At 40.0% G+C, this 24,999-nt stretch overlaps 1 protein-coding gene across 1 annotated transcript in view; it reads right to left on the reverse strand.

The window, feature by feature from the left end:
- Positions 1-24,999, reverse strand: part of LOC117828620 — a 92,147-nt gene that overhangs the window by 14,371 nt on the left and 52,777 nt on the right. The window contains exons 4-5 of the mRNA XM_034705801.1: positions 9,169-9,287; positions 1,364-1,453 (exon numbers count right to left, since the gene is read on the reverse strand). Of these exons, the coding sequence (XP_034561692.1) occupies positions 1,364-1,453; positions 9,169-9,287 (209 nt within the window). The remainder of the gene's footprint in view (positions 1-1,363; positions 1,454-9,168; positions 9,288-24,999) is intronic.

Consider the following 24,999-nt stretch of genomic DNA (forward strand, 5'->3'; position numbering starts at 1 on the left):
TCGTCTCGGAATTGAAAGCATTTTTCCTCGGTCTCGGACTGGGCGAACTCCATATTTTAAATGAAGACCGGTCAAGACCACAACTGATGCACTTTGTGTCCCCGTCATTACTGTGATAAGAGAAGAATAAAGAGAAGTATTTTATTTTGTTAACTCTCATCATGATGATTTTTCATTGATATTTTTGGTCTTGGTCTTGTCTTGGTCTTGCCCCGCCTCGGTCTTGGTCTTGACTCGGTCTTGATCCCTAAATGTCTTGGTCTTGTCTTGGTCTCGTTGCACTCTGGTCTCTGTCATGTCTTGGTCTCGGTCAATGTGGTCTTGACTACAACACTACTCTGTGGAGCATCAACAGCCTCTCAGTTTCTAACCTCATTACCCATGCAGTAATCTGGATGGGCAGGGATGCTATGATAATGAGACACTATGCTGATTGGCTGTCTGAATGTTCTTTAAAGGGGGAGGGTGCAGACCAGTGCAGAAGGATGCAGAGGCGGAAAAACACCAAAACGATCACAGTGAGCGCCTCAGAAGAACCCACACTACACCATACACCTATGATTACAGAATCTGACCCCAAATATTAGGAGGCAACTATTGAAGTGTTGCAGCTGCGGTTACAACAGCATGTCTCTGAATGGCTTGAAGAAAAGTTTGAAGTTTGAAGAAACAAACCATAACATTTCTATTAGGTGAGTTAAGTAATGCAACATGATACAATTTCTAATGCATATTTACAAACACATAATCTCCCCACTTTCCTAACTTATAAATATTCTGTTCTTTTTTGTTTTGTTTGTTTTTTAACTTTCCCTTCTTTTCTTTTCATCATTGTTTTAAATATGAATCCTTCTTATTAATCTTTTTTTTGTTTTGTATGTTGATTTTCTGTTTCTACATTGATACTTTGTCTTTGTGTTGATCATTTCCTTTGGAGGGCCACTCGACAAGCTGTTAGGGGTTTTTTGGCTCCTCCTGCACATAACATGTTAGTGGTTCATTTTACTATTGAATTTTATCTGTTATATCTTGGCTCGTGTTATTGAACATGCAATGTTTGTTTTGTTCTTTTATATATGCAATAAATAAAAAAATAAAAAAATAAAGTTTGAGTGTTATTTCTACTTTCTGAACTTTTGTCCGTAACATTATGTGGTCTATGCAAATCACGTCTGTTTTTACAAAGGTGAAGGTGTAAAGAGGGAGTGAGTAACTATACACATCTTAAAGAAACTGCGCATTAGCCCAAAAGATGACACTGCAAACTGGTCTGTCAGTTGATATGTTCATTAAACAGTGTCATCATACAGCATGTTGCTTACATAATGATACAGGTAAAATATAACTGAAACAATCAACTCACCTGATGGAACCCCAGATAGTCTACTATGGTCGAGGAGGCATAAAAGACCATGCCATCACTGCTCACCACCAACGCAAAGCCTGTCAGAGACTGCACGCGCACATACACACACACACACACACACACACCACACACACACACACACACACACACACACACACACACACACACACACACACACACACACACACACACACACACACACACACAAACACACACACAGGAAGATAGAATTAAGTGGTGACTCAGAGCAGCTCATGCAGCAAATAAGCTCAAGTGCAGCAGATACATAATTGACAAACACAAACAACTGCATTTATTGTGTTCGGTCTTTGCAAAGCTAACTTTAGCCAGCATGATTACACCCGACAGACCCACACTGAAACAGAGTCAAACGGTTTATCTGCAGAAAAAAACTGTGGTTACAGCCTTTAATGTACGCAGCCAGAGCTGACTCTAGCCAGACTCTTTTTAGCAAAATATTTAATTCAAATCATTCTTTCCACGATTCTGAGAAGAACAAATAACAGTAAAAACGGAACAAAAGATAGAATAACACAACACGGGAGAGGGAATGAAACACAGATGGGCAAGGAAGTAAAAGAGCCAAATCAAACTAACAAAATATTATTTTTGAACTTCTTTTTTGAACACTTTCAGTTGAAATTTAGATTCATGTTTTTTTTTTTCAAGCAGCAAAGATGAGAGTGACAATTTGCTCTCTTTTAAATGTGCATATTCGTAAGTTTGAACTTTGATAATTCAGTCTGTTTGACTGGAAACATGCTTTGATTCTGATACCAAACACATTGATTAAAAGGAGAGAAGCTCCAGACACAAACACAGACTGCTTCCCACTTTTTCGTCTTTACACACACACACACACACACACACACACCCACACACACACACACACACACAGAGAGAGAGAGAGAGAAACACGCACACACACACTGCAGCTTTTAGAGTAAAGTGTTGATGAAAAGAAAATTTAAATAAATTCATAACCAGCTCCAGAGAAAAGAGGAGGATGGACAGATGGAGAGTGTGAGAGAAGAAAACACAGGAAGGAGACGAGGAAGAGCGTGTGCGTGTGTCTGTGTGTGTGTACAGCTGTGATAGCGTGACAACTGCAAGGCTACTTGACTTGCGTGACTGCTGCTGCCAGAGTCTGTCACCTCTGTTTTACTGCGAGACTTTGCAGGTCTTCCCCGGTGTGTGTGTGTGTGTACTTTTTTGGGTGTGTGCATGCGTCTGTGTGTGTGTGTGAGTGTTTTAACATGTCCCTGTGGCCTCTAAATTCACACTCATACACTCTTTGCCTGCGTGCCTCCCTCCCACTCTCTCTCCTCACAGTGATCTGATTGCCTCAGCGAGCAGAGCGCTGCATGAGGCTTTCTGATACCTGTGTGTGTTTGTGCACGCGTGTTTCTGAGTGTGTGTCCTGAGCCCCAGCGGTGTGTGAGTCATGTTGTGACACAGCAGCACAGTGACAGGAACATATCTTCACCCTGACATGACAGCATGTGAGAAACATATATGATGAGCTGGGAGCAGAGAGAGGAGAATGACTCAGGTATTTTGTGTTGAGGATGAAGATGCTGTTTGACAAGGACAACCTGCACATATTCATAACATGCAGGAGGGAGTGTGACCCCTGTATGCACACTCAAAGGGACACAAACACTGCACGCTCTTTAAAGTAGATGATGCAACCCCTTCAGAGAAAGGTAAGGTTGTCAAATTTTGAATACTTCAAAACAACACAGTGCGAGCGCTGCTAATGAAAACCAAACTGTGAAACAATGATTATTACATTATTTTCACATTGTTTGATGGCAAAGCTGCTGAAACTGCACTTTGTGTTACCTGCTGTGTGACTCTGACACATCAGCAGACTTACACAGCCATGAAACAATGGACTGCTCTCAATCAAATACTGACATTTGTACTGTCCCTTTGGTGTCCCATAGAGGTGAACAGTTAAAGAGAGAGACAGCATAGCCGCCTGGCTCCAGTATCATCCTTCTGAAAGTTAATATTTTCAGGACTCAGTCTTGGACTTGAGCATTGACTAAATTAAGACTTGGAAAATGACTGATTTAATGCTTTTGTTCATTTTTGTACAACAAGCCTTTATAATTTATTTAGTTTGGATCTTGGGCTTAAAGATGCACCACAAATCATGTATTTCTTTTAGCGATTTTTACAGCAAATGCAACAAGAGCAGTGCTACATGTTGGGTAGGTAAAAGAGGCACAAAGAAGACCAGGACAAACTCAAACTTTAAAAGATATCTGTCCAAAAAGAATTCAGAAAAGTCAGAGGTATGCTCAAGTTAGTCTTGGATTGTTATAATGTTACAGTTAGAAAGCTAACGGTAATGTTGGAAACTAAAGTGACTCAACAAGCTGTCCAAGATGTGTGGTTGGTTAAAATTCTGATTAATAGCACATGGGCTGCAGGTGTTTTTAAGTTTATTGGACACCTACAGTGACTCACATTCCTGCCACTTATCCTTGAAACCTGACTCAGCACTCAGCAAAATGATTTGAATATCCAGGTTTGCATCACGCTTTGAGTAATGTTCATGCTTAATAAGGTACTTGTGTTTAAAATAGCTCAGTACAGCTTCAATTAAACTACATGCTCTTTGGAATGCAATGAAAATTGAAAAAATAAACATGTCACACTGTATTTTCAATGTACTGGTGGTAATTCAATCATTGAAGTCTGGTGTATTCAGCAGCTCAGGTGGACTCTAGATGTCTGCAGAAAGTCCGATTGAGACCCTCTTCTGGACTGTATGAGTTTTGGGTTACAACAGCAAAAAATCTACAAGATCTTTGAAGATCTTTGGGGCCTGGACAGTTTTGTTTAACCTTTGTTTAATGTAACAGAGGAGTTCTGATTGATTGGATCTTGATTTCTCTCGCTTCTGCTTCATCAGTCATAGTAGCACCTACATAATTTCCAAAGCAACCTCTGCAGGTAGTTTGGAGACACAAATCTGATCCGTCCACCTGTAAATGAATGTGTGGAAAGTCTGTCTTCGAGACCTGATTTGTAAAACAAATCTGATTTGCGTGCAGCCTGAACAACGCCTTGGTCACTTGAGGATGCACAAACATCTGGTTACAGCATGTCAGGTCAAAATGTAAAATATTTAAGAAAACATTGCATTCTAGTCAACACGTTGACCAGGAAAATATGAAAGTAAGTGATGTTTAGACCAAGCCATGTGTCCAGGGATATCAGGAATAATGTTGGTACAGGTTTTACAAAGTCTAATTTGTTTCATTAGTTTATTATTATTTTCATCTAAATTCATTAACACACAGTAGAGTGCCTTAAAAATTTCCGTCCAGTTGCACAGTTTTCTTCAACAAGAGAAGCCCTCTGCATGTACTCTAACTCAGTGACCTGGAATCTGTCTAAACAGTGCCCACAAAAACAGCATGAATACACTGGACTGTTACGTCCCCTTCAGCAGGTCGTCCACGGCCATAAAAAGGCCACATTTACATGTTGAGTTCATGTTGGTTTATTTAGCAATAAGTTCTCTCCACTTCTTTTCCAGGTTATTGAATTACTAGAGTAAATCTTCCATTTAAAGAATGACATTTTTATTCTCCTGGAACAAAAAGGCCTTGGACTAGATATGTGAAAGAGGTCAGAGCTGTATATTTTGTATGTTGATTGCTGTAATTGACTTTCAAAATAGAAAACTTGGCAAAAAGAACTACATCTGGATAAATTGGTTTTATATTTCTCATGTCGTGAAGGCTTATAGTGACGCCAATTTCTAATAAATAACTCATTTAAATTGTATTAATTTCACAGATACCACAGAAGAGAAAATGGTGACTTTATAATAAAAATGTGTCATGAATAATGTTGTTCATATTCAAAATCTGTTATACAGAAGAAGCTAACTGAAATAGAAAGGAAAAGAAAAAGAAAGAAAGAATGAAAGAAAGAAAGAAAGAAAGAAAGAAAGAAAGAAAGAAAGAAAGAAAGAAAGAAAGAAAGAAAGAAAGAAAGAAAGAGTAAGAAACAATGAAAGAAACAATGAAAGAAACAATGAAAGAAAAAAAGAAAGAAAAAGTAAAATAGAGAAAGAAAGACAGAAAGACAGAACGACAGAAAGGAAGAACGAAAGAAGGGAGACTGAGTGAAAAAGGAATGAAATAAGGAAAAGACAAGAAAAGAGAAAGAAGGAGAGAAAGAAGAAAAAGAGAGGAAGTTAGAAAGAGAAAGGGAGACAGTGAAAAACAAAGAGAGATAATGAGAGATAATGCAAGGAAGAAAGAGAAAAAAACTGAGACAGAGAAAAAAGAAAGAAAAGGAAACATTAGGAGAAAGAAAGAAAGAAAGAAACAAACAAACAAAAGAAAGAAAGAAAGAAACAAACAAAAGAAAGAAAGAAAGAAAGAAAGAAAGAAAGAAAGAAAGAAAGAAAGAAAGAAAGAAAGAAAGAAAGAAAGAAAGGAAGAAAAAGTAAAATAGAGAAACAAACAAACAATCAAACAAAGATAAAGTAGAATAGAGAAAGAAAAAAAAAAGAAGGGAGACTGGGTGAAAAAGGAATGAAATAAAGAAAAGACAAGAAAAGAAAAGAAAAGAAAAGAAAAGAGAAATAAGGAGAGAAAGAACGGTGAAAAACAAAGAGAGATAATGAGAGAGAATGCAAGGAAGAAAGATAAAAAAACTGAGCCAGAGAAAAAAGAAAGAGAAAGAAAGCAAGCAAGAAAGAAAGAAAGACAGTAAGAAAGAAGGGAGACTGAGAGAAAAAGAAAGAAAGAAAGAAAGAAAGAAAGATGGACATAAAGACAGACACACTGTATGATATCAGCACTGTTTCACTCTTCCTTCTGTCTTCTTCATCATGTTCCCTCTGCTCCTCACATACTGTCTGATAAACTGTAGAGCAGTGTCTCACTCTGTTTCTGTACGTCTTCTCCATCACGTTTCCTCCGTTCCTCACATACTGAAGTCTTTAGGTAATGGAAACAGGCACCTGCTGCTGGCCAGCTCCGCCACATATCTGCTGCTACGTCGCCCCCGGCTCCCATAACCGCCCCTGGGAGACTAAAAGCTTTGACTTACAAAACTTAAGAGGCGCTTTGCACGCAGAGCCCAAAATAAAATATTGGTTCACTGAATCTGGAAGCAGCGGAGAGGGGGGGAGGGGAGCTGTGCTGCTGTCTCATTGTTTCTACACGGTTTCTTTGGTTTTTATTCTGTCTGAGATGAAAGCTGGGACGATGAGGTCATGACAAACACGTAACCTTCACACACACATCCTACACACACATGTGAAGATGTCTGAATAACATGGGAATCTGATCTACTTAATGAAAAATGTTGGATATCAGCAAAGGATGGGAAACCAGTTGGTGAAGTTTCTCCTATACTATCAGTGTCACAGTGTTACTTTGTTGACATGATAAACAAAAAAAGGACATAAGCTACTTCTTAAAGATAAAGTTGATAATGTCTGCTTCTGTGACTTCCCATTAATACATGAAGAGTAAAAAAAGTTTGTGTGACACCATTTCCAAGGATCCATCATCCATCACAAAGAAAACTAAAAAGAGGATGCTATTTTTTTGTTTCGTGAGGTCTTATCTGTCCAGTTCTTGGAATTACGCTTTGAAAATACCCTTTCTGGAAATGTGCAATTTTACTTAAATTCCTGGTATTTCTTTTTTTTTTTTACAATATATTTTCCATGTACAATGTGCATTACACAGACAAAAATACTATATTAACATTTTGTACAATACAAAAGTCATTTTTTGTTATTTTCTCCCAAACAAACAAACAAACCCCCCCCCACCCACCCACATTCATCTCTCTCTCAAATTCTGTTAAACACACAAGACAGAATCTCTATTACATTTAAAGGTACCATAAATAAAGTGAAATGTACATCCACATATACAAAAAATGTAAGTTACACAGGTTCTCAGTGTCTTCGTCTTTTTTTCTGGGATCTACCACAAGTCCATATAAGTATCTCAGTCTTGGTTTTCAGCCTGTAAAAGCCCTCCTATATCTCCACTCTTAATATAATCATTAAATGATTTCCAGATTCCCTCATAAACAGTTAATTTGTTCTTCAAGGTATATGTTATTCTCTCCATTGACATACAGTGAGTGTGCCATATTTCTAATCCAAGCACCGATGGTAGGTGCATCAGTTTTCTTCCACTTAAAGGCCAATGTTTGTTTTTCTTGAATTATAGCAAAATCAATAAACTTGCGTTGCTTGGTTCTCAAATTAAGACCACTCGGATACATGTGTAACAAGATCATCTTAGAGTCTACTGGAATGGTTACTGACAAAATAGTACTGACTTTATTGATCATCTCCCTCCAGAAGTTCCTGACTCTGTCACACTAAATTCCTGGTAATTCAATTAAAGTGTTTTGAAGCTGGCTGAGCTCTGGATAAATCAAGTGATTGTACTAGGTTCAAAGCAATACCTTCCCTACCTGCAGCCGCAAAAAGCTGCTAGCGTGGCTGCAGACTATTGTTATCTAGATGCTCCATAATTCATGCATCATACATTATAATAATATACAGTATACAGTATAAAATTCAATACTGTGGGATACTGTATCTCTTTCAATACATAATCTAAATCAACCTCCTGAAATCTGAAGAGGTCACATGTGCACACACAAACACTAAATACAAACAAACAAACAAACATGCACAGACCCTGCTACAGCTCGCAACCAAAGACACAAGCATACACATGCACACATACACACATGTATCCATCTCTTTTCTCTCTTGGGATCCCGTCGCCATAACGACTAATGCACAGTTTGCTGTGAGGCCCCTGCTGCAGGTCGAGTCACGCAACGGGAGGCGGCTCAACACTACGGTCAATCTCTCCTTTTGTTCAGAGGCCCTTTGAGACAACCTGACACGTTAACAGAAGCATCAGTGGATCGCCTCGCCTCTGTGTGACTGTGCAACTGTGTGTGTGTGTGTGTGCACTGACCAGTGCCATTATATCGTGTTTTAAAGACAGCTTTCAGGATGTCGAGTGTGCAGCAATGATCTGATTCTCTCACAGTTCTCACGTCGTCCAATTGCTCTGATGCCTCCAACAGAAACATTTCACTTTCCAGAAATTTCTTCACAACTTTAAATCCAAAGGATGCATCATGTGTATGTGTGCCAAGTTAAACTGGGTGTACTGATTTCATGTCAAAATAAATAAAAAGGTTGTGTGATATCATGAAATATTTGTATGTATAATTAATCCCTGATTAGAATCTAATGAGAGGTCAGAGGTCAGCCAACAGAACGCCAATCTCCTCCATGCTCTGATTGGTGTTGACAGGCTCGGTGTGCTCTTCTCACTCTCTTCTGCTCACTTTCACACAACGGCCACATGCATTCAGACAGAGAGGCACTCATACATGCAGACACACAAACACACACACACACTCACACAAATACACACACACATGACTGGCTTCTGAAGCCGCCAGCGTGTGTGAATCCCCACCTCCTTCATCAGCTCTGACACTCCTGTCTCACCCTGATGTCACGCAACACCACCGTTCTGCAAAGGAGGTCAGGGCAGAGGGCGAAGGGCACACAAGCACACACACAGACACGCACTCACACACAAATAAAAGAAAAATAACGTCCCACCCCAATTCTCCCCCCCTGGCTCAGACAGAAACAGTCTCCTCAATTTAGAAGCTAGTGGTCATTTCATGGGTGCCCAGGAAGCAGGCACTTGAAAACACACAGTAACAGCCGTGCGGTTTCTCACCTCCAGCAGGAGGCCACTCTCGTTGACGGCGGGGCCCAGTGGAAGGCTCTCTTTCCTGGGTTCAGGGTTAGAGGATGCCGCGCTGATGATCTGCTTCCTGGAGGGCTTCTCATGGGTCACTGTAAAATAGAAAAAGAGAAGTGTGAGTGGGATGTTACCAGGGGGATTATGAACTTAAAAAAACAAAAAGGTTTCGGCAACACGTGTTAAAGGACGGTGTTGGTGTTTTCTATTTATCCTGCTTGTTTGCCATACTTATTCTATATATTTAATCAAGTCTTTTGAACAGGGATAAAAACATCTAAAATCAAGAGAAGAAAATCACAAAGGCTGTCACCCTTTAAAAGCAGTGTCATGTGCCTATTTATTCTTTTTGAAGGTCTGGGAATGTGTAGAGAAAAGTTGAGAGAAAAGTTGAGGATGACAACAAAAACATGCTGATAGTTTGTCTGATAGCAGCAGTCAGAGAGTTGGACCGACACCCTCACATGTGGTCTACACATTAGCTGTATTATTCTTTTTTTCCTCATGCTGCTAACTCCAGGTATTAGTCTGCATGGTGGGCCGGTCTAACAAGACAAACAGAGGAGGATTTCATGACTTTACAGGATTCTGCTCACACGATATGGACACTTGCACACGCAAAGATCATTTACACAAACAGAAAGGGTGAAGCTGTGCACTGGGACATTTGAACCTGTTTACCAAAAAGATAAAGAAATAAAGGGAATATGTAGACATTTGTGCAGCATAGGTTTGTGCTAAAATATCTGAAACATATCTTTATGATTGCTGATGAACAGCTTTAACCCTCCTGTTATGTTGCGGGTCAAATTGACCCTTTTTAAAGTCTGTTTTAGGTGATATATAACCAGCTAAATGCAGCATAAAAATCTGGGCAGCATGTGACAGAAGAGGTGTCTCCTGTTAATTTATCAACATCACTTCATAAAAATAAGAAAATAAAGAATTTAAAATAAAATAAACAAAAATCTTTGTCATGTAAAACTATTGTATTTATATTTAGGGATTTCCAATGTACATTAAAAAAAGTTTTAACATGCATTTTAATGAAAAACAAGTGAGTTATCCTCATTGAACCATGATCTGTGAGAATTATAGAACACAAATGGACTAAATCTTGATTTAAATGGTTAGTAATGGAGTTAGATTTAAAAAAAATGTGTATTGGGATTTTTTAGGGTTCTGACACTTATGGATAATTGAATATGTCCCAGGTCAAATTGACCCAGGAACATCATTGCTGTTCCAGAGAAACGAACATAACAGGAGGGTTAACTTAAGGGATAGTTTTTCTTCTTTTTCTTAAGTGTGGTTGAGGTACCTGATAATAGTTAGGGTATTACTCACATGCGATCCTGGTCACCCAAGCCCCTTTGTTAAGAAAGTGGCCAGAGACCAGAAAAGATACTCGGCTAGCAACTGCTGCAGACGTGGTCAGCTCTACCACCCAATTTAGTTCATTTTAAGAAACTCCAACACATATCACATATTCAGCCTGCAGTGTATTGATCAGCGGTTTGGGTTGGAAGAGACAAAAATACAACCAAACTTAAAAAAAAATTGTGATTCTGACAGAGATGATGACAGGCTGTTTACTGTTGACAAAAGAGGACACCTCTATGAACCAGAGTTTACAGAAGAAGGACGAGACTCAACAGAAAAAAAACACACTATCACTTTAAGGAACTTCTGAAAACTCTCAAAGAGTTCTGTCTTTCCTTGCTGCATTTCCAAAATGCAAACAAAAAGTTTTATATAAACACAAATGCTGATGCAAACATTGGAAAAAGTTTAACTCAGTATGAAATCCTTCTAAAACTGAGCACATGTTTTTAAATGAGGAATATAAGATGAATCAAAGCATCACATGTCCCACACCATTGTCCTCTTTCTCTTCTCTGTTTATTGTCCCAACTAAATCAATGAAAGCATAAAAGCCCCAAATAAGATTAAAAATACATTAAATGGCAACGCTTTGGTTATGAAATGTATTTGTTTGCTACTTTAACTTGTCACTGTGGATAAACTTGTTCTTGCATAATCCTTAAAGAATTCAGCTAAGAAGATTTATGTGTCTCCACTCTTGTGGAACTTTTTAAAAAACATACACAGGAATATAACATCTGTATGATGCTTTAATGTTAGTTAAAGGTGAGATGATTAGAGGAGACAGATAGAGTAAACCAATGATATTCATTCACATGTGTGTGCACACGTAATCCATGCTCCCCCTGCATGAGTCCGTGTCCTCGTTAGACCACCCAGGTAAAAAAAAGTCTGGATACACCCTCAAATGATCAATTTATCCAACAATTATTTTTCAGTTTAGCTTTTGAGCTGCAGTTGTTGCAGAAACAAAAGTTGTTTGGAATAATAAAGGTTTTAAAATAAAAAGGACACTGCAAAAAACGGCAGAAGACGCTCCATCCCCGCTCTGGCTGCAGCAATGACCTCTGACCTCTCTGTGAAGGGAGCCAACACATGAGGAAACTTCACATATGGAGCTCAAAGGAGTGGCCTCTGAAGGCTCCTTAAGGGCCACAAAGTGAATTTAGGATACTTAATTTTCCTTTATTTCAGTCCAGCAGGGATGATCCCACTTAAACAATGTAAAGATGGAGGCTTATATCTGTGATCTCTGCACACTCTACAGCGGCCCTCTCCACCAACAAAGAAGAAAAGTTGTAAAAATATCACATGCATGTCACACTCCACCACATTCTACACATTCATGACATCCTAGGCTCTCCTACTACTCTACATGTGTGTGTGAATGTGTGTGTGTGTGTGTGTGTGTATACATGCAATTAGCCTATAGAAGTGTGGCGTGCAGAACTGTCACATGTGCATTGGTGACGTGTGAGTTGCGTGTTGGAGGCATGTTTGCGTGTTTCTCTTATGGGTGTGCTGTCAGGGGGCATGTGGCTCACTCCAAGAGATCAGCCCTACGCTCAGTCACTCATTGTAGCAGGCACAGATTAGTCACGCAACACACACACACACACACACTCACCAGACACACCACACACACACTATAGCCTCATTATGAAAAACTATCTAAGTATGGATGTATGTATCTTCCAATGCTTCCTCCACCCCCCACGGAATAACCCCATTAATGCCTCCCCCCTTTAACCTTGTACCAGGTCCATCCCTCCCCCATCAACCCTTCGTCCTCGTCCTCCTCCTCCTCCTCCTCCACCCTTTCTTTGTTCAACTTGGCATCGCAGGCGATCGACGACCGATATCGTGACGCCGAGAGTCTCTCGCTTCTCTTAAATCCACTCTTGAGCACGCAAAGCTAATGCACCCGTCCATACATTTTGTCTGGATTAACTCGGTTTAATCATTTATTTCCTGTGCAGCTACAGCGCGTTTATTCAGGCTATACGGCTGAAAATAAAGGCTGTAATGTGACGACTTTTGACAGGCAGCTTCGTACACTCATAAATGCCAGTAAAAACTTTAAGTATTTTGTCATCACCTCCACACACACAAACAAACACTCTCAGACAGCCACACACAAAACTGTTCTCCACCATCAGTGGAAACTAGCGCAGAGGGAAATTAATCTAATGAGCCTCTTTATTTCCCTCCTTCATCGCCTCACGTATTTTTGTTTTCTCTCTTACGGCAGCTCTTGGAGAGGATGCAGCGTCAGGAAAGACAAACACTCGGCATGATTAATTATCGGCACCGGCACTTCCTCCGCCAACAATACAGGCCTTTATTCACTCGCGTCTCTGCTTTTCTTTGCCCTCCTCTCTAGTCGAAAAAGGAAAACAGAGGAGGTAATGGTGAGGCGTTTATGTGGTCTGAGCAAGACGGGGTGTTAAGAACAAAGTGACAAGTAGAGGGGGATACAGATGATGCCAAAGGGTGAGGCCTCAAAGTGTCTCGCTCCTTTAGTCAACCAAGTATGTCCCTTCCATTTCCAGTGAAATTAGGACCACCCGCCAAATATTTAGGCTTCAGTGAGCCTCCTTCTTGCACAATTCAAGCTCTAATTGAGACTTCTTAGAGAACACCTTGTGCAGCAAATATGCAGCCTAAAAAGACATCACAGGAATTTAGGGTCATACTACCAAAAGAGAATGACAGAAAACATTTGGAAAAGTGAGGAAAGAAAGACAAGATTTATGTCTAAGAGTCCTGTGGGCTAAAGTTATTTATCTATTTATTAAGTGTCCTGCTAGGGAGACAAAGCAAGTTAATTTGTGCTTCTTTCAGTACACTATCAACCAGGTGCTAATCTCTGCAGCCTCTAGGGGGTGAAGTGAGTCTGTGTCTGTTTTAGAGCCGCTGCTGCTGACATGCGACCGCTAACAGCTGAGAAAGAGAAACATATCGAGGGAACAGAGAGGAGAGAGAGGAAACCTGTCCTCAGAGAGGATGTCTCTGTGGGCCTCATAGTGTCACTAACAGGCTTTTACTCTGAACATAATGGAGGTAAAACACAAGGAATGTCACACAAAATGATGATAATGGCAAAGGTGAATACTTAAATATGATCATGTACACCAGATTCAAAGATGGCGTGTGGTGACGTTTATCTAAAGAGTGTTGCATGACTGGGAGCACTTCATTACTCGTGAGGAATGGAGAAGCACGCGTCTTGAGCTGAATGGTGGTTTTTACTCCAGGTTCAGGTCTTTAGCTCATGCTCCTCCTCTTAGAGCAGGTTCACTGTTCATACATGGCTGCTCAGAGACACAACGCCAGCTGCTACTGCTCTAAGGGTTTAACCCAGGACCCTAAGGCAAGCATGTTTAGTGCTGCAGCAGCTTTTTGTTTCATCACCTACATACTCTGTCCGTTTCAAGTCAAGTGAGGTTTCTTCTACTTGGAGATATGAGTAATTTCAACAAGTCACCACTGCTGTAGTGTAACCTTTAGATGTTTAACGACAGCGATGATAAATCTTGGTTAACCAAAGTCGTGCGGAAAATGAAACTCAAAACGTTTTTGCAAAAAGTGATTAACTGATAATGTGCATGTGAAATGAAATGATAACAAAGTATTATTCAAAAATGTCGAACGCAAGCAGAAAAACCACCACAATAGACTTTATGAAATCATGGAAGGCACAACAGCTACCCTGAGTGAAGCCAAAACAAACAGGCCGATCACTACTGGCTGTCTGCAGTAAAGGTCAAAAACCCTGCCTCCTCCATATTGACAAATGGAGCACTGGTCAAACTATAAAATCCAAACACAGGTTACATTTATGTTTCTCAAACACGACTTTGATCAGTATAGTTCGTATCATGCTGATTTGTGTCTTGACTCTACTAGCGCAATATGTCAGCTTCCACTGAGGCAGTGTTTTAGTTTTAACATCACACAGAGGGAGGAGATGGATGGCGGCATAATGTCCATATTCACATGCAGTCAGTGACCACCATGACCATGCAGGATTACTTAATTAGCCCAGAGTATTCTTAAAGGTTGGCAAGACCCTCAATATCTGTGAACAAATAATACTAATGCTAACACAATTTATGGCTTGTTTAACAGGGGTCAATAAAAAAGGAGAGCAATGGGGAAATAAAGAAAAACATTCTTACTTTAACAAGTTGGATCACTATTCAAATAGTTAAAGCAATAAAGCAGGAGTAGTCATTGTCATAAAACTAATCAATGCAGTTTAAGTATTGAACTGAACTATGTTTTTGATAGCTGTAGTTACTAACATTATGTCACAGCATTAACAAACTACAGAAAAACTTCTTACACATTTATCTTTAGTAGTCCAATAACTGTAATATGTATCTTTGTGCAAGTGTTACACTTTTACTGTCTGTTATTTTGGATAGTTTTTCCCATTCTACCATTTAACTTAAGCCAAATACCTAATGTAGGGGCACTGGTGGCCTAGCGGTCTAAGTGCCCCATGTTCAGAGGCTACAGTCCTCATTGCAGGGGTCGCCGGTTCGAGTCCCGGCCTGTCGACAATTTCCTGCATGTCTTTCCCCACATTTCCTGTCTCTCTTCAGCTGTCCTATAAAAAAAGGGCCAAAAATATAACTTAAAAAAAATAAATAAGGTAGGACTTTCACTTGTAAGTTAATATTTGTATTGAAGTATTATGTTTAACTGAAAAATGAATATTTTCTCCATGACTGCAAGAAATAAATGAAGTCCAAACTGAGGTGTTGTTTGATTTCCTCCATCACAGGACTGAAGTTTTTTTAAATGTCTCAAAGATGTGAGTGACACCAAACACATCTGTGTGATCTCTGATTGGAGCAGCGTGGGTGCCATCTCTTGGCAGCTGACGCTCTCACTGTGTGTTTGACTCTCAGAGCTGAACATGCAAGCAAGCGCTGAGCAGCACAGCAGGCCCCTCCCCTCCCACAAGGGTTGCGTGAGTAGAGAAAACTGTGTGTGTGTGCATGTGTGTGTGTTGAGGTTGGGTTGGCTTACAGCCACTTCCTTTGCGTGTCCCCGCCCCCTTCCCTCAGCGCTCTTCTTCTTCTTCTTCTCTCTCTCTCTCTCTCTCTGCAGGCAGGAAATCCACAGCACAGAGAGACAGAGAGCGAGAGAGAGAGAGAGGGAGAGAGAGAGAGAGAGAGGCTGGCTGATCAAGGGCTGGTTGTCACGCGAGCGAGCCGTCTGTCAATCTCCCCCCCCTTCCTCCTGACAGGGTGCTGGCGGCCAGCCAAGGCCTTGCGTGCAAGCCGGCGAGCCACATTAGCCCATAAAGAATTTCATAATAGCAACAGCTGTTAAATATTGATGACTGCTGGCAAGCGCTCAATGGTGCTCCGCAAAAAGGTTAAGCCTGCGCTGTAATGGAAGCTAATACTTCATTATGCCACAGATCAAATGTCCGGATCTCGCCCTGGCCAAATCCAAGACTTACAGTTTCTTGTTCTTCTAATGTGGCAGAAAGAGAACAGAAAGTTTTTGTCACTTTTTTAAACTTTGTGAACAAAAACAGAAGCTTTTTCCACTCCTCTAACTTTGCTGCAGATGATGGACAAATATATTCTCCCCTGATTCGATCTTCAATCATCTTTGATAACAACATTAACATCGGATTGAGTCTCTAATCTCTCTGATATTATTTTGAGTGTTTTGTTTCCACTCTGACATACTGTATAAGATTACATTTGAAGGATTAAGAGCAATTCCTTTTTGTGTGTTAACAAAACAACATCTACAAAAAGTACTTTAGTTGGAGGCACGCAAGGAATCACAAATATTCATCTTTCAGAGGAGATTATGAAGTGAGCGAGAGAGTGAGGGAGGGACTCTGGAGCCACTTGGGGAAGTCGATTTCTGAGAACAAAAAAAAAGATTCCTGAATAGAGCAAAAACAAAGCTATGTGGGCCGAGGTACAGAATTAAAGGGAAGTGATATTATGACAAAGCAAATGGGATCACACAGATTGGAGGTCGAGATGTAAACTCGATTGTTTTCACTTGTGTGTTTTGGTTGGCAGGCAGACGCTCGTCACCGTGTTCAGCAGCAGCAGACATACATGAGCCCTTCAGCAAAACAGACCTGTGCAGCAACTTCTCTGTGCTGCTACTGTATGCTACACAGAAGAGTGGCGCCACACAATCATATACACTCGCATACACACACATACACACACACTCTGAAGGCCTATTATAGACATCATAATGTGAGAGTCATCTAATTGCTTCTAAAAATAGAGAATAGAGGGATAGTGGCGCACATGTGTTATATGAGCATGATGTTTATCTGCAGAGAGAAACTGCTTTTCTGATGGAGTCGCTGAAAAAGATTCAGAGCCGTTAAAACATGTCTTAACAGCCTTTTGTGCAGCTCAGGAATATTAAACACAACTCACAGCCGATGTGCTGCAAGATTTATACAGACAATTAGAAAAACTAACAGGACGCACATGGACTGAGGCAAGTGGAGAGAGAGCTTCAGTGTAAAATGATGCAGCCTCTGACACACAGGCTGCAATCAGGCATGCGTTGCGTGAGCTGAGACAGTTACACAGGAGAGGTTTTAATTTGAATTTAACCAAATGAATGCAGCAGTGTGTGTTTTCTAATTGAAGACAACAAGACGCTCCAGTTTTTCCTGCAGCAACCAGGGATCTGTCCCACCAGCCAGGCGTCCACCCTCGGCTCAGCAGGGGTGAGATCAGGACACTAACTCCCCCCTGAGTCACATTTATCCCAGCAGTAACCCCGCCTGCAGGCTGCATGACAACGCTGTGTACGCTACTCTGAAGATTGCATGTGTACAGCTTGCAGAAACAAACGTAAAATCCAACATACAGTGTGAGGAAGTTGAGGGCACACTTTAGCAAAAGCTTTAGAGAGAATATGTAGGGGTTTGTTCCTGTTAATGTATTTTAAAATCTGTCCACTACTCATCACTTTTTCACTTCTTGATTTTATGATTTGTGTTCCACTTTGTCACTTCAACCACTGTTTGTGGATTTGTGTTGTTTCGTCTGAATCAGGTTACCTGTCTAAATAACTGATCATTTTCAAAGAGTATCACTTCCCCGCCCTCTTCTGCCTCTTTCACACATGAACACACAATTTTTTAGAATTGTTTAGGAGTGTATGAGTCTTAAAAATGAGTCTTAGGAAGTAGATGTTCTACTTCAAAATCATGCACTCTGTAATTTTTATAGCATGATATAGGACGAGGCAACAGAGACCTACACTAAGATGACAGATTTTATATTCAGCATTTAAATCTCTTTTAAAAACTCACCTTTTTAAGTTAGCTCTTAATTTGTAATTGTGTTGTTGTTTTGTTTTGTTTGATCTGTGTTCCTTGTTCATTGCTTGAATTGATTTTAACAGTTGTACAGTGTCTTTGAGTTCCTGAAAAGCGCTATATAAATAAAAAATATTATTATTATTTTTATTATTATATCAATGCTACGTGTAAACAGACGGATATGCGGACATCATCGCTGTTCTCCTCTTAAAAATTATTCTCTTTCTTCTATCTCGGATGTTTTTATTCATCCTGTCATGTGTCACTCTTGCGGGTTTGCACGAGTTGCATGATATAACTTGAAATTTTCCTACTGCGTTCTCACATCAACTCAGCCCCGACTTCCTCCAGACGTTATATTGAGGGGCTACCAGGAAAAAATCTGGTGAAGTTTGGGTGAAATTTTGGTAGTTTGCGTTCACACATTTAGCTCATCCTGACAATTTGTGTGTGTATGAATTCAGATTAAGTTTTTCTTCTTTGTGTATATACTTAACTCACATTCAGTCTTGTCCAGTAGTAATGTAATTTGCCTCTTTTGAGGGGCTTAAGAGTCTATAAAAATATTGAATTATTTTGTGAAACTTTTCTCTGCAGAGGAAAACATTTCTACCTTTATTTTGCATTAAAGGAAACATATTCTCTCATAGACTTTCTTTGTACACTTTTGGAGTATTTTCCGTAGTAAACTGGTAATAGAGTCCTTCAATATGCATGCAGAGGAGTGCAACATTCCCATCATAAAACCCCTCAGCTCCTGCATGCCTGTGTGTGTTTGCTGGCTCCTCTATAAATAGCTCCTCCTTTGGATTCCTGTTTTGCTGAGGATGTCTCTGCAGCTTGTTGCTCTCTAAAGGAGCTGCTGCTTAATAAAAGTTGCATTCAGGAACCCCACCTGGCCACAATAAAGTACAATCTATTTCTGTGCTCACACAGTCTCTGTTTTCACGAGCACCCTGAGAGTGAAGAGCTTGTTGTGAAGCCGGTGTGTACAGTTTATGTCCACGTTTCTCAGACTGATTTTGAGTTTAATTAGAGGTAAATTTGAAATGAAAACCTCTCGTTCTTTGTAAACAAACAAGAAGCATGGAAACAGATGTGCAGGGAGAGGTGAAGGGAGTGTTTTAAATTCGTTAAAGATGGAAGTCAGATGGAGACTACCTGAGAAAGACTGACAGGACATTATTTTTGTCACAAGTGGAATTCTTAAGATTCAGGCCTCGGTCCACAAAGTGAATGTATTTGAATGCAGACTCCAGCAAATGTTGACTTATAATGTATAGAAGTATCATTTAAGTGTTTATAATTCATCTCACTCATTTCTCTGGTCCTGCATTATTTACCCTTGACATTGTCCTCAGAAAACACAGCAGCGCTTTGCCGCTCATTCAGACTGAAAAAGGAAATGTTTAAGCGAGACGACTGGGGGATTAATTATTACTTTTTTCCCCCCCTGTATTTTCTGCATTCCTGCCTGAGAGGAGAACGCGGTCTGCAGGGCTATATTCACCTCCACCTCAGCAAAACACAGGCTGTGTTGCGTGCCAACTGGTGTCCCTCACATTATTCTAAATAACAGAGAGAGAGAGGCACAACAGCATCAGATTATCCCGCTCATTTTCTCGCCTCTTTTGTGGTCGCTGTAAACAGTCAGCAGGTTTCTGGAACAGATCCACACCTTTCATGTAATTCATCAATGATCCTGTTAGCTTTTCTTTTTTTTCCTTACCCACAATGCTTCTCCATAACAAGAGGCTAATCTGTTAAAAAGATTATGGTGCCTTTTCGGCCCATTGAGGCAAATAATAATGGGCAGATGGTCCCTCAGGCTGAATCCATATGGGAGGGAAACTACACTAATGCTCCTGTAGCACGCAATGCTAAACAACTGCTAACCGCTGAGTGACTGAGGGGGACTTTACAACCTCAACAAGTTGTGTTCAATTTGCGGAGATTAGACTCAAGAAGGAATCGTTTTGGTGAAGAGAAAGCCAGAACGAAGTGTCTGACATGATGATGAATGCAGGAGCATTGTAATGCAGCCACAGCATTATTATTTAATTATCTTATTTATTCTTTCTTTAACCAGAAGTCCTTTCAGATTAAGACATTTTATGTCCAAACAGTCTGTAAGATGTAGTTTGACTCAGAAATGAAATAAAACACAACAAACAGGAACACCAGGCACACATGGAAAATATTAAACTAGCTCAAAAGAAGAAACTGCATCCCTCAGATTATCGTTCTTTGCTGTTAATCTACAGTGGAAAACATCTTTGTTCTTTAAAACAATTTATCAGCTTCTCATGAGCTTGGACAACACGCTTGTTTTCCATCTCTTTGACGGAGCATTTTGAGATAATCTGACAGGGTTTTAAATGTTTACTCAGTCAAAGAAGAGGGAGGTTGCTGTCAACACGTTGAGGAACACTTAATCCTGCAGGGTTGTTTTTTTTCTTCAGGTCGTCCGATGTGTAATTAAATGGGTGTGAGGCGGTTAACGTGTTGAGAGGAATCAAGTGATGGCCATGATGCTGATCATGCTTTATGCATGAAAGTCATTAAGCTATCAGTCAGAATACACACTGCCAGAGGTGTCATGTAGCCTCTGTGTGGATGTGTGTGTGTGTAGGAGAGAGAGAGAGCACGGCTGGAGTCATAGCATGATGCACTTTTTAAGGTCTCTCCCTCTCTCCCCGAAGTATTAAAAGCATCTTTTTTTAATTATCACAGATTTATCTGGCTTAATTTCCTTTTTATTTATTTCACATTTTCCTTTATATATTTGAATACATTATGATTTTAGAGCTGAGACTCTTCATGTAGTTATAAAATTATAATCATAATATAGGCGTAAGTTGGCCTTGATGTGTACGTGCGTGCCTCATGCTGAGGTTATAGTTCTCGTCACAAAGGTCACCAGTTCAACTCTCGGCTTCGACCCCTTACTGCATGTCATCCCCCCACTCTCTACTGCGCATGCTTCCTGTTTCTCCTAAGCTATCCAATCTAATAAAAGCAAAACTACCCAACAAAAAAGCTGTCATCACAATAGTTTTCATGAATGCATCACTTTTCTATGCAATGTTGCGAAGTCAAATGAATCAGCGTTTTGCAAAACCAAATTTAAACACACTAAACACTCTTAATGCACAATCTAACATTAAATCCTAATTTGATTTCATCTCACATCCCCCATCAGGGGTTCTCACCAACAATATCACACAACATCACGGCCTGTGACGGTGCTAATTCATTAAGCAACAAGCTAACCCGACATTAATTTGATTATGTTTCTCTTCACACCTTGACCCGGTGTTAGAGCGTCAGGAGCAGCTGTAGGAGAACACGGAGAGCTCACAGAAACATCAGCTGATTTAATATTTAAACATGATGCTGAGGATGGGGCCAGCTTTAGGATTTAAAAGTAAAGGTCTGTCTTATGAAGGGTTTGAGTTTATTAACACAGCGTTATCTCTTTAAAAAACATGGGTTAGGAAGTATTCAACAAACAGCTTTAGTTAGCGATGGGAACTTTGATCAGTGATCAAATTGCTGCCCATTGCAGCAGTGTTCTACTTATTTAATCTTGAAAATGTCTTGCTTGCTGCAACAAATAAAAGTGCAAGCTTCTTCATCCGTCAAGAAAGGAAAGACCAGATCATCCTGATGATTAGAAAGTGAAACTTGACTTTTCATCGTACAAAAATGTCCCCCTCCCAACCAGTGTGGTTAATATTTAAACTACCGTGTAAAGCACTTTTCACAAATATGACTCACAACGGGCTTTACATTCAGAAAATAAAATATAAATAAGGTGGTCACATGAGCCACAAAATTTGAGATGCAGATGAAATAAATAACAGAATATACATGCGTTAAACAGATGCAGCATAATGAACTTAAAACCTGTCTAAGTAGGTAAATCCAACTGCTATCCGAAGCTGTGGACAGATTCTGCAGAGCAGAGATATGGGTCTGATTTCATGTGATCACATTTTTGGATCCAATTTTAAAAATGGGATCCCTTCCTATCATGCCTTTAATTTAACTAAGAATTAGAAAAAAAAGTAGAAATTGTCTTTCTGTAGGCAAGCTTAAAGAAGCCGACTTTTAGAGCTGCATGACATATGTTCAGTTTTTAGTCATGTTGGACAGGTGAGATGAAGTCAGGTGAGTCCAGTCAGACCTCTTTTTGTCAGGTTTGGATGTGTCGTGACCATCCACTTCATATTCTCCATCTGTGCCCCCCTCGCATGTCATCACTCTAATCCAGGCCTGTTTATACAAACACTGCTCCTCTGATCACTTCATTTGGCTCAGGGAGGGAGGACATATACCCCTGTGCTATGGCCCAGCAGGCCCTGTGTTTGTGCGTGTGTGTGTGTGTGTGTGTGTGTGTGTGTGTGTGTGTGTTTGTGTGTGTGTGTGTGTGTGTGTGTGTGTGTGTGTGTGCGTGCATGGGTGTTTGTGTGTGTGTGTGTGTGTGTGTGTGTGTGGAGGATATAGGGGGCGGGGGCATGATGGGAGTGATGGTGGAATCACGCAAGCTCGCTAAAAGAGGCAGAGTCAGGAGAGAGTCACGCATGGCGAGGCTTTTCTGTGGATGCCACTCTGTCGCCACTTCCTGGCATCTGGTGTTAGCGTGATGCTACAACTGTATATGTATGTTTGTGTATGCGTGTGTGAGTGTGTGTGTGTGTGTGTGTGTGTGTGTGTGTGTGTGTGTGTGTGTGTGTGTGTGTGTGTGTGTTTGTGTGTGTTATGTTTAATTCCCAACCAACCAGAGAGATTTCCAGAGTGTAAACAAACACCGACACATCGTCTGCCTGCTCCAAACAGCCTGTCGCTCTGAATAGGAAGACTATTTTTTTAGACCGGACGTGTGAAGCTGCTAACTGCAGCACCCTGCTTCTATTAGAGGTAATAATAAATACACTGCAGGAAAGCTTGATGTCTGTGGTGCAAGAAAATATAAGACAAGTCCCTGAATATCGTGGGAAAACTACATTGGCTGACAAAGACAGCTGATCTGTCACAGCCCAAACAAACAACCTGCATTAGAAGCAGAAGCAATGCAATTCCAAATACAGGTGCAAAAGTCTGAACAAATGCAACAACAAAACACAACATTCAAGAAACCCTGCACACGCCCAAAGTCAAACTTTTCCATCCAACCCTGCACGGAGGATTTTTTGTTACCTCACGTTAAGAATCCATTCAGTTTAGTACTGAATCCATGGTCTGTTCATAGAATTTAAAGACGGCCTTCATGGCATCAACAAACAGAGAACCAACCTTTTGGAGGTCTCTAGTCTCTATAATATTTCTTGACTGATCACCAGCTGATTGTAGTACAACATCTTAACACAGCTCTGTAAACGTTAATAAGAAGGAACATGCATGCAGTCCTTTCTTAACTTTGTGTTGGCAAACCTCTGCCTCTTTAAAACTTGTGTGAAGATATTTTATCTGGTTATAAAACTGATTGAACTGAACAGAAGCCTCTTTATGATCTAAAACAGCAAACTAGACCATCAGAGAAAGGACTGATTATTTAAAAAAGTTATTTTTTTGTATCTGCTGCTGCAGGGCATGTTTCAGACCAGGAGATAAATAGCACATTACAGAAAGAGACTTTTGTTTTATTTTTCCAACCCAAAGACTGATTATGAGTTGAACATAAAACAAGTTATAAGATAAGACTTTTTTTAAAAGTTGTGTTTTCGGGTGTGTTTTTTCTTTATTTATGTGACAGCTGAAGTCAGACAGGAAAAGCGATGAGTAGAGAGTGAGAGAAGACACGCAGCAAAGGCTCAAGGCCGGGAATCCACTGCCATGAGGACTATAGCCTCTGTACATAGTATGCAGGTTAAAAAAACACTCCTTTTAAATTCATTTATATTTCATTTCTACCCATCTTCACAGTTATGTTCTGTACATTGTTTATACCTAGGCTACAAGTCTGTGCACATTTTCACCGCGTCATTGGTTTTGGAAATATTTGTAAATTTACTTATTTAGTTGTGTATGTACGTTGTGTATATACGTCGGAAGATGTGCTTATTTTTACTTCTTTAATTTTAATTGCTAATAGCTTTTTAATAACTACTATTTTATATGCTGTTGTTTGTTTTATACTGTTTTGCACTGTCTACTTTGCTGCTGTAACACTTAAATTTCCCCGTTGTGGGACAAATAAAGGATATCTTATCTTATCTTATTTATTAAGTTCCTCTTGACTTAAAGTGACTTTATCTGCTTGAGGGGTGTTCTGTATTTGTATTTATTCATGTACTTCTACTGATGTCTTGTATTTTGTGTCCATCTTTATTGAACATTGTTAATTGCTGCTTGTGTTGTTGATAAAGTTAAAAGGAAAAATTACCTTGCTGGCTGCCAATAAGGTATTCAAGGTAGGGCAGGAATAAGACTGTAACATTTGATTGGGCAGAGCCAGCGTCAAAGCCAATGATGACTTTTAATGCATTGTGGGACATTTGTGATCTATGGATTTGAAGCAAGTCATAATACAGAGTGAAATAGTAAGGGTGCCTTGCCTCTAAAGCCATGATATGATCTTTTTACATCATATTAGTCTCTGATAAGTAATTACAGTGCATAACATAATCATTGGGATATCTAGTGTAAATCTGTTCGACACTATGAAGCTTGTAAATGTTTTAAATGTCCTTAAGATATGACCTGCACAAGACTTACATTTTCTCTCCAGTTTAAATCAAACAGAAGAAAGATGTTTTGGTCCACACAGATCTTCTGCCTTTACATGACATAACTATTATTCAATGAACAAATACCCAAAACAAGCTTGGCAGGTTAATAAAAGAAACCATCCCTCCGTTCTTTAAGCTGCAGTGTCTACAGCCATTTCATAACAGGTTACTCAATACAAAGTTCACAGAGGTGTTACTGTAGCTGCCAGGCTGGAAACTTATGCAACAGAAAAAGCTAGCGCTAAAGCTATTCTGGTGGTATTGGGGGGTTTTGGTGAAAGGAACTACCGTAAGCAAATCGAAAAGATTCTCTGCATGCATCACGTGTGGTTTTGTGAGTGTATTTGCATC

The sequence above is a fragment of the Notolabrus celidotus genome, chromosome 17, assembly GCF_009762535.1.
Source record: "Notolabrus celidotus isolate fNotCel1 chromosome 17, fNotCel1.pri, whole genome shotgun sequence".
NCBI lineage: Eukaryota > Metazoa > Chordata > Actinopteri > Labriformes > Labridae > Notolabrus > Notolabrus celidotus.